This window comes from Sciurus vulgaris (assembly GCF_902686455.1).
Source record: "Sciurus vulgaris genome assembly, chromosome: 11".
Classification (NCBI taxonomy): domain Eukaryota; kingdom Metazoa; phylum Chordata; class Mammalia; order Rodentia; family Sciuridae; genus Sciurus; species Sciurus vulgaris.
The window spans coordinates 21,309,500-21,321,947 of NC_136472.1; the positions used below are offsets into that span (position 1 = coordinate 21,309,500).

The 12,448-nt window shown below is 35.0% G+C and overlaps 1 protein-coding gene and 1 pseudogene across 2 annotated transcripts; one reads left to right on the forward strand and one right to left on the reverse strand.

Annotated features, from left to right (window-relative positions):
* Nucleotides 1-721: 721 nt before the first annotated feature.
* LOC306638449 (olfactory receptor 5T1-like) lies at nucleotides 722-1,694 on the forward strand (annotated as a pseudogene). The gene has a single exon. The product of its transcript is annotated as an olfactory receptor 5T1-like (transcript).
* A 6,677-nt stretch (nucleotides 1,695-8,371) lies between these two features.
* LOC306639089 (olfactory receptor 8H1-like) lies at nucleotides 8,372-9,301 on the reverse strand (the record flags this gene model as incomplete). The annotated part of the gene is given in 3 exon segments (XM_079102520.1): nucleotides 8,372-8,491; nucleotides 8,493-8,764; nucleotides 8,767-9,301. Coding segments are annotated over 3 exon segments (927 nt in total).
* Nucleotides 9,302-12,448: the final 3,147 nt, after the last annotated feature.

Sequence of the window (12,448 nt, forward strand, 5' to 3'; positions counted from 1 at the left end):
TATATATACAATGGAATATTACTCAGCCATAAAGAATGATAAAATTATGACATTTGCAGGCAAATGGATGAAATTGGAGAATATCATGCTAAGTGAGATAGGCCGATCTCAAAAAGCCAAAGGACGAATGATATCGCTGATAAGTGGAGGATGACACATAATGGGGGGGAGGGAAGGGTTAGAGTTAGGGTTAGGGAGGGGGGCAAGTATGGAGGAAGGAACTACTGTATAGAGGGTAAAGAGGGGTGGGAGGGGTGGGGGGAAGGGAAAAAATAACAGAATGAATCAAACAACATTGCTCTATGTAAATTTATGATTACACAAATGGTATGCCTTTACGCCATGTACAAACAGAGAAACAACATGTATCCCATTTGTTTACAATAAAAAAAAAAAAAAAGAAAAAAAAATGATGTATTGTGAAAACAGGTAAAAAAAATTGACAGAAAATAAATGGAAAATTAAGGAAATTAAATTGCCAGATTCTTTTTAATCTGACAAAGTAATCCAACAACTGATTAATTTCTTCAATTCATTTAAACAGAGTAATGCCTACACTGGACCCATTATCTTCATCACTGCCTGTTCTTCAATGGCAAGGATTTTGGTATGCATTTCCAAAACTCAAACATGAGGGCTTAATTTGGTGGACTCTACTTTTGCAGCTTATTTCTCATAGAAACCATAAATGATAACTTAAATGTCAGGGATACCCTTAAATATGGATTTATACAGAATTCAGTTCAACAATGTGACTGAAGTCACCATGTTTATTTTAACAGATGATTTTAACCTGCAAGTCTTCCTATTTTTACTATTTCTTGCCATCTACCTTTTAACTCTGATAGGAAATTTGGGGCTGGTCCTATTGGTCATTGAGGATTCCAGGCTCCACAACCCCATGTACTACTTTCTGAGTGTTTTATCATTCTTGGATGCCTGCTATTCTACTGTTGTCACCCCAAATATGTTAGTCAATTTCCTGGCAAAAAATAAATCCATTTCATTTTTTGGATGTGCCACACAGATGTTTCTCTTTGTTACTTTTGGGACAACAGAATGCTTTCTTTTGGCAGCAATGGCTTATGATCGCTATGTGGCCATCTACAACCCACTTCTCTATTCAGTGAGCATGTCACCCAGGGTCTATGTGCAACTCATCGTGGCTTCCTATGTTGGTGGCATTTCACATGCTATCATGCACACCATGGCCACTTTCTACCTGTCCTTCTGTGGGTCCAATGAAATCAGATATATTTTCTGTGATATCCCTCCTCTCCTCGCTATTTCTTGTTCTGATACTCAAACCAACCAGCTTCTCCTCTTCTACTTCGTGGGCTCTATTGAGATAGTCACTATCCTGATTGTCCTGATCTCCTATGGCTTCATCCTGTTGGCCATTCTGAAGATGCATTCTGCTGAAGGGAGGAGGAAAGTTTTCTCTACCTGTGGCTCCCACCTGACTGGAGTGTCCATTTACCATGGGACCATCCCCTTCATGTATGTGAGACCGAGTTCCAGCTACACCTTGGATCATGACATGATAGTGTCGATCTTTTACACCATTGTGATTCCCATATTGAATCTCATTATATATAGCTTGAGAAACAAAGATGTAAAAGAAGCAGTGAAAAAATTATCTGAGAGAAATTGGTTCAAAACTAAAGTGCATTTTAAAAATTGATTATATCTAACAATAATGTTACCTGTAATTTGATAGCTGCATGCTCCACAACTAGAGAAAAACATTGTTGATTGCAGTTGACAGTGCTATATATAATGGAATATTTACAAATAAGATATTAATTAGCCCTCTAAAGCAGCATGTCAGAAATGATATGTTAAAACATTTGTACACCCTCCTATGTTCAAATTGATCTGCATTGAACAATCATTAATGTACATATATTTGTTGTTCATTGTTAGATAACTTGATTTTCAGTAACTATGAAGGGAATAATGTTCTCAAGATTCTGTGATGTCATATATTTGTGCATTGCTTATAAAGAATGTCTAGCACTCACAATGAATTAAACCTGATTGTTCAATCCCTATTCTGCCAAATGATACTGCAATTGCTCAATTTATCATACATACTCAGATAAAACTAGGCATCTGGTACATGATTTGCCATGTTTGACTTGAAACCATATTTTTTTCTTCTATGAATAGACATTAATTTCCTTTTTCAAAAAGAGAAATTGAGTATATACATTCCCAAACTCCAAAACATAAATGGAGAGCAAAGAGTAATGTTTTTTTAAGATTATACCCAAGTGAAAATATGACTTAGAGTATAACATATAAATGGTTATTACATGTGACAACTTCAAAATCAGAAGATTAAATTTCTTAGAAGCTATGATCCTTGTTGTTACGTGCAAGATGCTAGCTCAATTCCAAGACTTGCATTTGTCCTCTTTCTACAAGGAAAGACCTTGCATTTGTTCTCATTCTGCAAGTTTGCACACAACAGACAAGGCCCGTAAATGGAAATCCTCTTCTTTCACTGTAATTCACACCTCTTTCTGCATTATTTATAATGTTCTTTATTTTTTATTGGTTCTTTTTATTTTAGTTCAAGATTTGTTTACATAAAAAGTAGATTATTTACTTTTTTAAATGAAACCCCATCTCTTCCCAAAGGGGTGACTGTCCTGTGATTCTATCAGAATATAGCAATTAAAATAAATTCTGTGGAACACACTCACAACCCAGCAATTCTTGAGGCTGAGGCAGGAAGATTACAAATTGAGGTCAGCCTCAGCAGTTGAGCAAAATGCTGTCTGTAAATAAAAAATAAAAATGACTAGAGCTGTAGTTCAATTGTTAAGCACCCTTAGATTTAATTCTCCACAATAAAAACAAAAACAAAAACCCAAATTCCTCTTATGAGATAATTCATAAATGTGTGTTTGAGATTCCAAATAATAGCTTGTGGTACTTCAGTTTCTAATTCCTTCTAAACTATTATGGGAAGAGGAGCCACATACCTCTATTTGAATGAGTACATATTTGACAGCAGAATGTATACTCAAAATTCTTCTTAAAATAAAGCACTTTAATTTGCAGAGACACTGTACTGACAACATGGTAGACAAACTTTTTTTTCTTTTTGCAGTGCTGGGGATTGAACCCAGGGCCTTGTGCTTGCAAGGAAAGCACTCTACCGACTGAGCTATCTCCCCAGCCCTGGTAGACAAACTTTTAATGTTTAAAAATCAAGCTTACATACACATACATAAACATAAAAATATGTGTGTGTGGATACACACACACACACACACACACACACATATATGTATACATACACTCATATATGATTTTTCCAGCCAATTTATTTAAATTTATTTCTGATTTTTTAATCTGAAGAGAATTTTCTGGAAGAAAAAATATCTATGTTAAGGTATTTCTAAATATTTATTTCTTATAAAATTACTATAAAATATTTCCTATAAAATTAAACAATTTTGCATCTTATGAGGATTGTTCTTCAGGATTCAACCACACTAGGGTTTCACAACCTTTTATGAAATATTTTAGTTCAGGTCGTATTGGTTTAATTGCTGTTTTAAAATAGAATATATAATAATTATCAGGCAAAATAAAAGGTGAGTACAGGGATCTGGAGTTACCTCGTTTATAACTTTTTTTTTTTTTTAATAAATTCACCAAAACTTCCATGCCAAGTTTAACTACAGGAAACTTCCCATATCTTTCCTTTTATAGCCATATCAGAGAAGTCAAATGGTGGGGATAACCATTATTCAATCATCTGCCATATATGTCCAGGTCAAGACCAAAGAATGGCTGTATTTAACACCCAAGTCAATAAAATTTTATTCTATATATTTCAGATAATTATTTTTGCCTTTATAATAACTCTTTGATTTCCCTGGTGCTCATGGGAATTAAAGGCTTTTATTTATTATTTTTTCTGATGAGTATCTAATCACTATAAGTTCTTCTAAATCACTTTAACTTTCATGAAGATAGTTACACTTCTAGATATCACAATCATATTTCCAGGCCAAAAAATGTACCCAAATTGTTCATGGGAAAAAAAAAAAAATTAAATGACGTTTGCTGAGTGAAGTCAAGGAAGAAATGAGATTGGTTCTTTTTGCTTAGATTGTTCAGGGGGCTTCGACGATTTGGTCTTCTGTGTCATTTGTTTTCTCTTCCTTTGCAGATTATCTGCCACTAGTAGACTAACCCAGCTCTCATCTCCATAGCCACCAGCTTTGCTCTTAATTTTTTTAACCTTCTCATGTAAATTTAGATGGAAAAACCGGGGCTCAGTACATGACACTTCAAAGTTCGTCACCTGGGCAAGCTGAGTAACCGAAAATAAGGAGGCGGCAAGGGCCTCAGGAGCACCCTGCTTTCTCGTGTTCTGCCTTCCTCTAAGGTGGGCCATAGAATCCCTCCTCCTCATGGCAGGGGTTCACAGAAAACTACAGCTCCTCTTCCCCAAAGCAACTTATGAAACCTAGAAGTATTATTCTGACCTTCTTTAACCTTTGTGTGTACAGATGGCTATAAAGAATTCTCTGACCAACTGTCTCTGAATGTACATCATCTGACCCCCATTTCAAAAGAGTGGTGACCTATAACCAATGAGAAGAACAGTTATGCAGAAAGGTCAAGAATCTGAGGAGACATTTCTACATGACTCATCTGTGACAGGCCAGTACTTTTTTTTGTTTTGTTTTATTTATTTATTTATTTATTTTTTGTAACAGATTGAACCCAGGTATACTTAACCACTGAGCCAGATCCCCAATTCTTTTTTTTTTTTTTTTTTAATATTTTATTTAGAAGCAGATGATCACCAAGTGACTTAGGGTCTCATTAAGTTGCTCAGGCTGGCTTTGAACTCTTTCCTCAGCCTCTAGAGCTGCTGGGATTATAGGCATGTGCCACTGTGCCCAACTGTCAATTCTTCATTGGACAAAGAGATAAAAGCAAATAACTTTTTCAGGATATGTGAGTCTTTATTTTGGCATTTTAACTATGTCATGTAAGACTTTTATGAAATAAGTTTGCACTCTTTCTCCAGTTAAACTGTCTTTGCCAGTTTTATTTTTATACCTAGCCAGAGACCCTAATGGTGAAGCCAGAATTGGGGACAGGCAGTTACTGTAGATATAGGGGATTGGGTCAAATCCAGGAAATGGAGGCCATGAAAGCCTTCTGCCTCTGGAAGTTGGAGACTGCCCCTGGGAGCATGGATGTCAAGGATCTCCGGAGTCCACTGACTACCAAATTTACCTGCCCTTATCAAGGACTGCAAGCAAGGAGCTGCTAATTAATGCCCCCTAGGCCCTTGCCTAGCTGAATCACTTTGGCCCTCCCCCTGCCCCACCTGCTTCTCACTTTTTACATCTCACCTGCAAAACTAGGTCTAGTCACTTAGGCAGGAAGGAGAGATAAGGGGGGAAAGAACTGGAGAACAAAAGAGACCTTAACCTATAAAAGATGTAGCATGTGCTCACTTCTTAGGATTCTAGAACATCAGCCTTGGCCCCCTTCTCCCCCTCGGGAGAAGTCTGTATTATTACCTTTAAATAAAACCTGCTTAATATGCTTGCCTTGGCGTGCTTCTCTAGTGTTCACACTTCAACATTAGAGGGAGCAGAACTTGTCACTGGTAAACAGCAGTATCAATAGTATTAAGGAAACTTTCCTACCATATAATACTAATAATTTATGTAACTTATGAGATACTGGACCTCATATATTGAATCATGAGATCTTAATAACCACTCCAAAAAAAAAAAAAAAAAAAAAGGTTTTAGTAGTACCTTTTGTCACAGATAAGGAAACTGTGTACAAATCTTTAAATAACTTGCTAAGTGCTAGAGTGTTTAAGAGTGATGACAGAACTCAAATCTAAGTTGCAGTTTCTTCATTTAAAGTCACCACACATGGAATGAAAGAATTTACTAATGTTTTTATTTCACCAATTTTATCATTCATTTTTCAGATAATCCTTGAGGAATTATTGAAGTTCTTCAGTAAGTCAGTGGCAAAAACAAGAGAAAATGGAGAGCATTTAAAAGTACTGAAGAAGTGATTTCCTCTGGATTTGATGACTTATTTCACTAATTAAAATGCAAAGAGTTTGCAAGTTCTGAGCTTGGTTGATTCAAAAGTTAAAGAAGGAAAGGAAGAGAGGGAGGAAGGAAAGAAGACAGCAAGAAGCAAAGAAGAAATAAAGTAGTGTAGAAGCAGGGTAGGGGATCAGTCAGGTCTGGACTGATTTTGAAATTCCTTTGCATTTTCAAGTTTCAGAACATGATATTGCCCTGGTAGGTGGGGAATTATCCACACAAGCAATGTTTAAAGTCCTAGCAATGGACAGTATTTAAAAGCATATAGAATTCCCATTCCCATACAGGATGAAGAATCCTTCAAAGGAACTTGCTCCTACCCTTTTTTAAAAATTCAGTACATTAAAAGAGAGAACATCATTTTCTGCAAGCTACACCAGTGCTAAATTTACATTCATCCAAATAATCTGAATTCCAAGGAAATTCAGACATGGCACAGATGAATTAGATCACTTAGGGAAAAGGGTGAGGAGAAAGATGTGACCACCTTTATAAATGTGTATTTACATTTTAAGGAACTGTTAAAACCAACTTTGGACAGTTGGGGAAAGCAGAGAGACATGAAATGGACAAGTTTACATTATTTACAAGATCATCTCTGCAGACCTTTAACAAGTGGATACGAAAATGACTAACAAAATCTAGTTGTTCAAATATATGTGTTCCTGGAAGTCATACATTAAGGCATTAACAGTTACTTGAATAAAAGTTCTACTGGAGAGAGGAAAGAGCATGCATGGACTAACCAGCAACCTCTCCAGATAGAAGGACATTATAAAATGTCCAGTGAAGCACTGAAAATAAAATATCTTCACACACACATACACACATAAAATCAGAGGAAAAGAGTTCCTCCAACAGATTCATCAACAGAGAGTCAATACAGATTTGGCAAGAATCTGCAAACTTGAAAATAAACCGATGGAAATCAATCAAACAGAAAGAAAGAAAAAGGTGAGAATATAAGTGTGCAATGAGTGTGCAAGCAGTCTAATATAGACAGAAGTGTGCAAGCCGTGTAATATAGACACAAACAATGAAGCAGGGTGAATATTTGAAGGCATAGTAGTTGATACTTTTCTAAAGACAAGGAATGCATCAAATCAATGATTCAAAAAGATTGGGGAAACTGGGGAAGTACAAATGTGAATGAAACAGAGTGAACAACAAATGAAACTTGAAATTATTAATCTTAGCACTTGAAAGCTAAGATAAGTAGAAAATTGTGAAGACATTCAGAGGAAAATATGTATTAGACAAAGTGGAAAAAGATATTAAAATTATTTCTGATGCAACAAGAAATTATACATAACAATAAATAATGAAGATTCATATTTATACTAATAAAAAATAACTATCAACCCAGACTTTAACATCCATTCAAATAATTAAAAAAACTATCAAATATATAAATAAAAACAGTTTTTCAGGAAAATAACATACATATTCTACATATGTGGATATACACATAGACTGAATAATTTGTAATCAGCAGATTTATGCTTCAATTATTTCCTAAGCATTTTGATAGCAGGATATGCACAACTATGCAAGGACAGAAACACCAAAACTGAGAAAGTAAAAATAAATACAACAAATATTGAATATTTTAATTTTGTTTGAACAAATAAAAAACTAAACCAACACTGTGCTGTTACATTTTAGCTTTAAAATATACATAGAAGTAAAATTTATGAAAAAGGTCATAAAAATGGGAGAGTAGAATTGAATTTCTGCTCTAAGGGTCTTATATTAAAATTATGTTGCGTACCATTTTAGGTAGAATACATTAAACTTTCCTTTATAAACAAAGGTCACCATGGAGAAGAAACAAACAAAACATTATCAATATCAAGAATAAAATAAGAGATGCCACTGTGATCTCCACAAATATTAAGAGGAGAATAAGAGATAAACAGTCTTTTGCTAATAAATTTGATAATTCAAAAAGTATAATTCTTTGGAAACTATGCCTTCTAAAATAACATTTAGAGAACAGAAAGAAAATTAAGCTTACAATTCCAGAGTATGCAGATACTAGGTTGGATCATAGGTTTAATACATATTTAAATTACTTCCAATTATGATATGGATTTCTCAAAACATATTCCTAGAAATGTCCAAGATCTTATTTGGTTAAGTAAAGGAAAGTTCCAGAGAAATAACAAAATAAAGATTCAAATGTTTTAGGAGAGAGACCAAGGAAATACCCAATAGGAAAAACAAAAAGATGAATTAAAATGCTTAGCATCGCTTTATTTTAATTGCCTGGAGCCCTCTCTCTTCTGAATGACTCTAAGGAGAGCATTTTTTACTTCTTTGTTTCTAAGACTATAGATGAGTGGATTCAGCACAGGAATCACAATAGTATAAAAAAACAGAAGCCATTTGATCCTTTCCTAAGGAATAAGACTCATTTGGTTTTAAATAAGTAAAAATCATAGTCCTATAAAAGATGGTGACTCCCAGGAGATGGGAGGCATAGGTAGAGAAGGCTTTCTGCTTTCCTGAAGTGGAATTAATTTTCAGAAAGGTAGAGAGAATGGATACATAGGATAGAGATATTGTAATAAGGGACACCATTACGGTACAACCAGCAAAAATAAATATCATGATTTCTGTATCATATATGTCAGTGCAGGACAGGGACAGAAAAAGTGATGGATTACATTGGAGTCACAGAAATGTAATCTGCTCATGCAAAGCAAATTGACAGAGGAATCCATAAAGCCAATCAGATAGGACCCAAAGAGCAGGGCGCGGCAGAATCTTGGGGACATAATGACTGGGTAGTGCAGAGGGCGGCAGATAGCTGCATAGCGATCATAGGCCATTGAGGAGAGAAGAAAACATTCGGCAGCACCCAACAAGACAAAGAAGTACATCTGAGCAAAGCAGCCCATGAATGAGATGTTCTTGGTGGAGGTTAGTAAGTTTGCTAAGGTTTTGGGTGTGATGACGGTTGAGTAACTGAGGTCAAGGAATGACAACTGAGTAAGAAAAAAATACATGGGGGTGTGAAGCTGGGGATCCAGGCAAATTAGCAGTACCATCCCTACGTTCCCCAGCACAGTGATCAGGTATATCAGGAGAAATAGCATGAAGAGGACCAGCTGGATCTCTTCAGAGTCTGTCAGCCCCATGAGGATGAAGTCAGGCACGTTTGTGTTATTCCATCTGCTCATAGTTTACTGCTCTGAATGCGGAGAAACCAAAGACGAAGCTTAGCAGAAAAGATTTCAAAAAGGTTTTATCTACAGGAATGACCCAATATTTTAATTATTGATTTAGTGTTTCTATAAAATGACAAAAATTTACAACATAGGACTGGAAAATTTTAATTGGCAAATATAGAGATATCAATTGGCATTTGGATATGATATAATAACAAAAGGTAACATACTACTGGAGTAGAATTACCCTGCTACTTTTCTGAATGTTCCCTTTATTAACATATCTAATTCACATGAAATGTTCTACCACATATACTACTACTATCTACGTATTTTTGATGAGAAAAAGGCACAGAAAGTTTATGTGACTTACCTGAAGTTGAAGCAATTAAATACTGACTCTGTGATTCTACCCAAACATTTCAATTTCAGAAAGCATGCTCAAATACTATATTCCTGGTTGTAAATAGTTTTGATAAACTTGAGCACAGTTCTGTCATAAACAACACTATTAAACAGTTTTAAAGTATCATTTGCTGCCCTTGATATCACCATACCATTTAACACTAATCATGAATACATTTCACTTTTAGGGGACCTTAGCAAGGGGTATTAGGATTAGACACTACACCCAAGTTTTAATTTCCAGAAGATGTGATATGTTCCTAACTTGCCTAACTTGATAATTCAAAATCAAATTTCTTCCAAATTATATTTTCAAAATATGTACATTATTTGTAGATTCTGATTCCATCAACGCTATGCTTCTGTTTCCATAAATTGAGACATTTCTTAGGATAAGGTATAATGAGTTGTATATGAACATTCTTTAGAAAATGTTTCCATTTTTTTTTACATAATTTAACACCATAAGGTTTTAAACAGAATACTTACTGTGAGCCAAAGCTAGTGAAAAAAACTTTTTCTAATATTATATGTCTAGGAATTTGTCAACTTCAAATTTTTCACACAAGCAAAATTTAAAGACCTTATAAGCTGAAAAGTTCTGTAAACTAGTATTCGTTCTTTTAAAGTTATTTTTATATTTTTGTGCCTTCATTTTTTTATTAGTCTGAGATAAGATAAATCACCCTAGAAATTAACACCACAGAGCTATCGTTAAAGCAAACAGAGCAGTGAACACCTTGCCTCTCAGCTTCGTAACTCCAGGGTGCCCTATATGATGGACATTGAGAATAACGTAATATTTCTTCATCCTCAGGGATCACTTTCCAAGGAAAACCACCTGGCATGTTTCCAACGAAAAAAACTCAAGGACTAAGTGAGCAAAAGCTTTTTGTCTTAGAAGTTCCCAGTGGAGAACATGATCATTTTGTGCTGTTATGTGATGCCTTAATTTTTTAAAAATAGTATTTATTTGTAATTAATGCATAATATGAAAGCTTGCAAAGCATAATGTTTACATTGTATAGAGAACAAATCAGGAAATTTTTGACTAGGGAGGAGTAGAATACACTTTTAGACAACTGCTTATCATGGAATTAAACTTTTCTTTTGGAAATATATTACATCCAATATATTTAGTTAGCAAGACCATTGCTAAGAAATGGGATACATGAAACTTAAAGAAGACAATTAAAACAATACAAAACCATTATTAACATTGTGTTAAACACACTGCAATTTCTTACATTTTCGTTTGTGACATACTACTTATTTGGATGCGTACTTATATATTTGTATAATTACTGTACCATGTATTCAGTATTGTATTCTCATTATCCAACTTAAATTTTACATTATACCATGACCTTTCACAAACCCCACAACTTCATGTGGCATGTATACCTGCCATTCACTAAGGATACTGAGTGTTCACCAACTCCTTGGTATTAGGGGCCAGACAGATGAGGACGGTGGGAATATAAGAGAAGAGTTCTATAACATGGTTCCACTGTGCTGCATCCCATGTACTTTCTATGCCAAAAATCAATTTGCCTGCAGCACTGCCTGGCCTAAATGCCCAGGAATGTCATATTTCTCAGCAAACTACCTGTTATCTGCAAGGAAGTGCAGGCAGGAAATAACATTGATAAGAAGAACTAAGTTACTTTGGAGGGAGATAATTTTATGACCCTTTTCCCAGACCAGATAAGAATATTCTTATATTCTGGAATATAAGAATAATTCCTCCTAACCATTAAACATATAAAAATGATTAAGAATCTAATTAGAACTGGTCAGCAATGGGCCAATGGGACCTAGAGGTGTCATGGCAATAGCTACTTGAAAGCCTATTATCTTGTTGTCAGTCAAAATTCAAGGGGAGGACCTGGGCAAGGCTCTCTGGAAACTTCTCTGGGATCCCCAATAAAACTGAAATGCAGGAGAGGCACCTTGTCCCTCTCCTCTATGAGAAGACCCATTCTCTCCCATGATAGTGTCCCCTTTTCCTTTTTCCTATGCCTTTAATAAACTCACTCTTGTTACTCTGAGTGACTTGTCTGAAGGCTTTCTGAATTGATTTCAAGAATTGGGTGTTCAGGGTGCCTCTCAGATGGTCCCAGCTCTGTCACATAGGTAGGCATCTGACGCCTTAGGAATGGCTCAGGCTTTTCAATCTGGTTTGACAGTGTCACTTCCCTCCACATGCAAAATTTAAGAAACATGATTTACTATTTTAGAATTGTTGACTTTTTAATATATTTTATAAAAGAAAAATGGAAGCAGTAAGACAAGATTAGCCCAGAGACTAGTAAAAATTTAGTAATTGATTAGTCAAAAGCTCAGTAACTTTATAAATATTCAGATCAAATGTATTTCTTTAAAGGAAGACTAAAAGTAAGTTAAAATATTAGAAAAGCTGAAATATTCCATGGGGGGTTATTTGTCCAAGATGAGGAAGCAAAGGGAAAATATGAAAAGGTACACAGTGAAAATCAATGTAAAAGATTTTCATGAATCTTTCATTAATTCAAGAAAAAAATTGACTTTCATATAGATACAAAAATGACTTTGTATAAATGATACTGGCATAAAACAGACATATAGGTCAGTGGTAGGGAATAGAAGGCACAGGGGTAAACTCAAACATCTATAGTCACCTGATTCTTGACAAAGGCAACAAAAATGAACATTGGAGAAAAGACAGCCTATTTAACCAAATATGCTAGGAAAATTGGTTATCCATATGTAGAA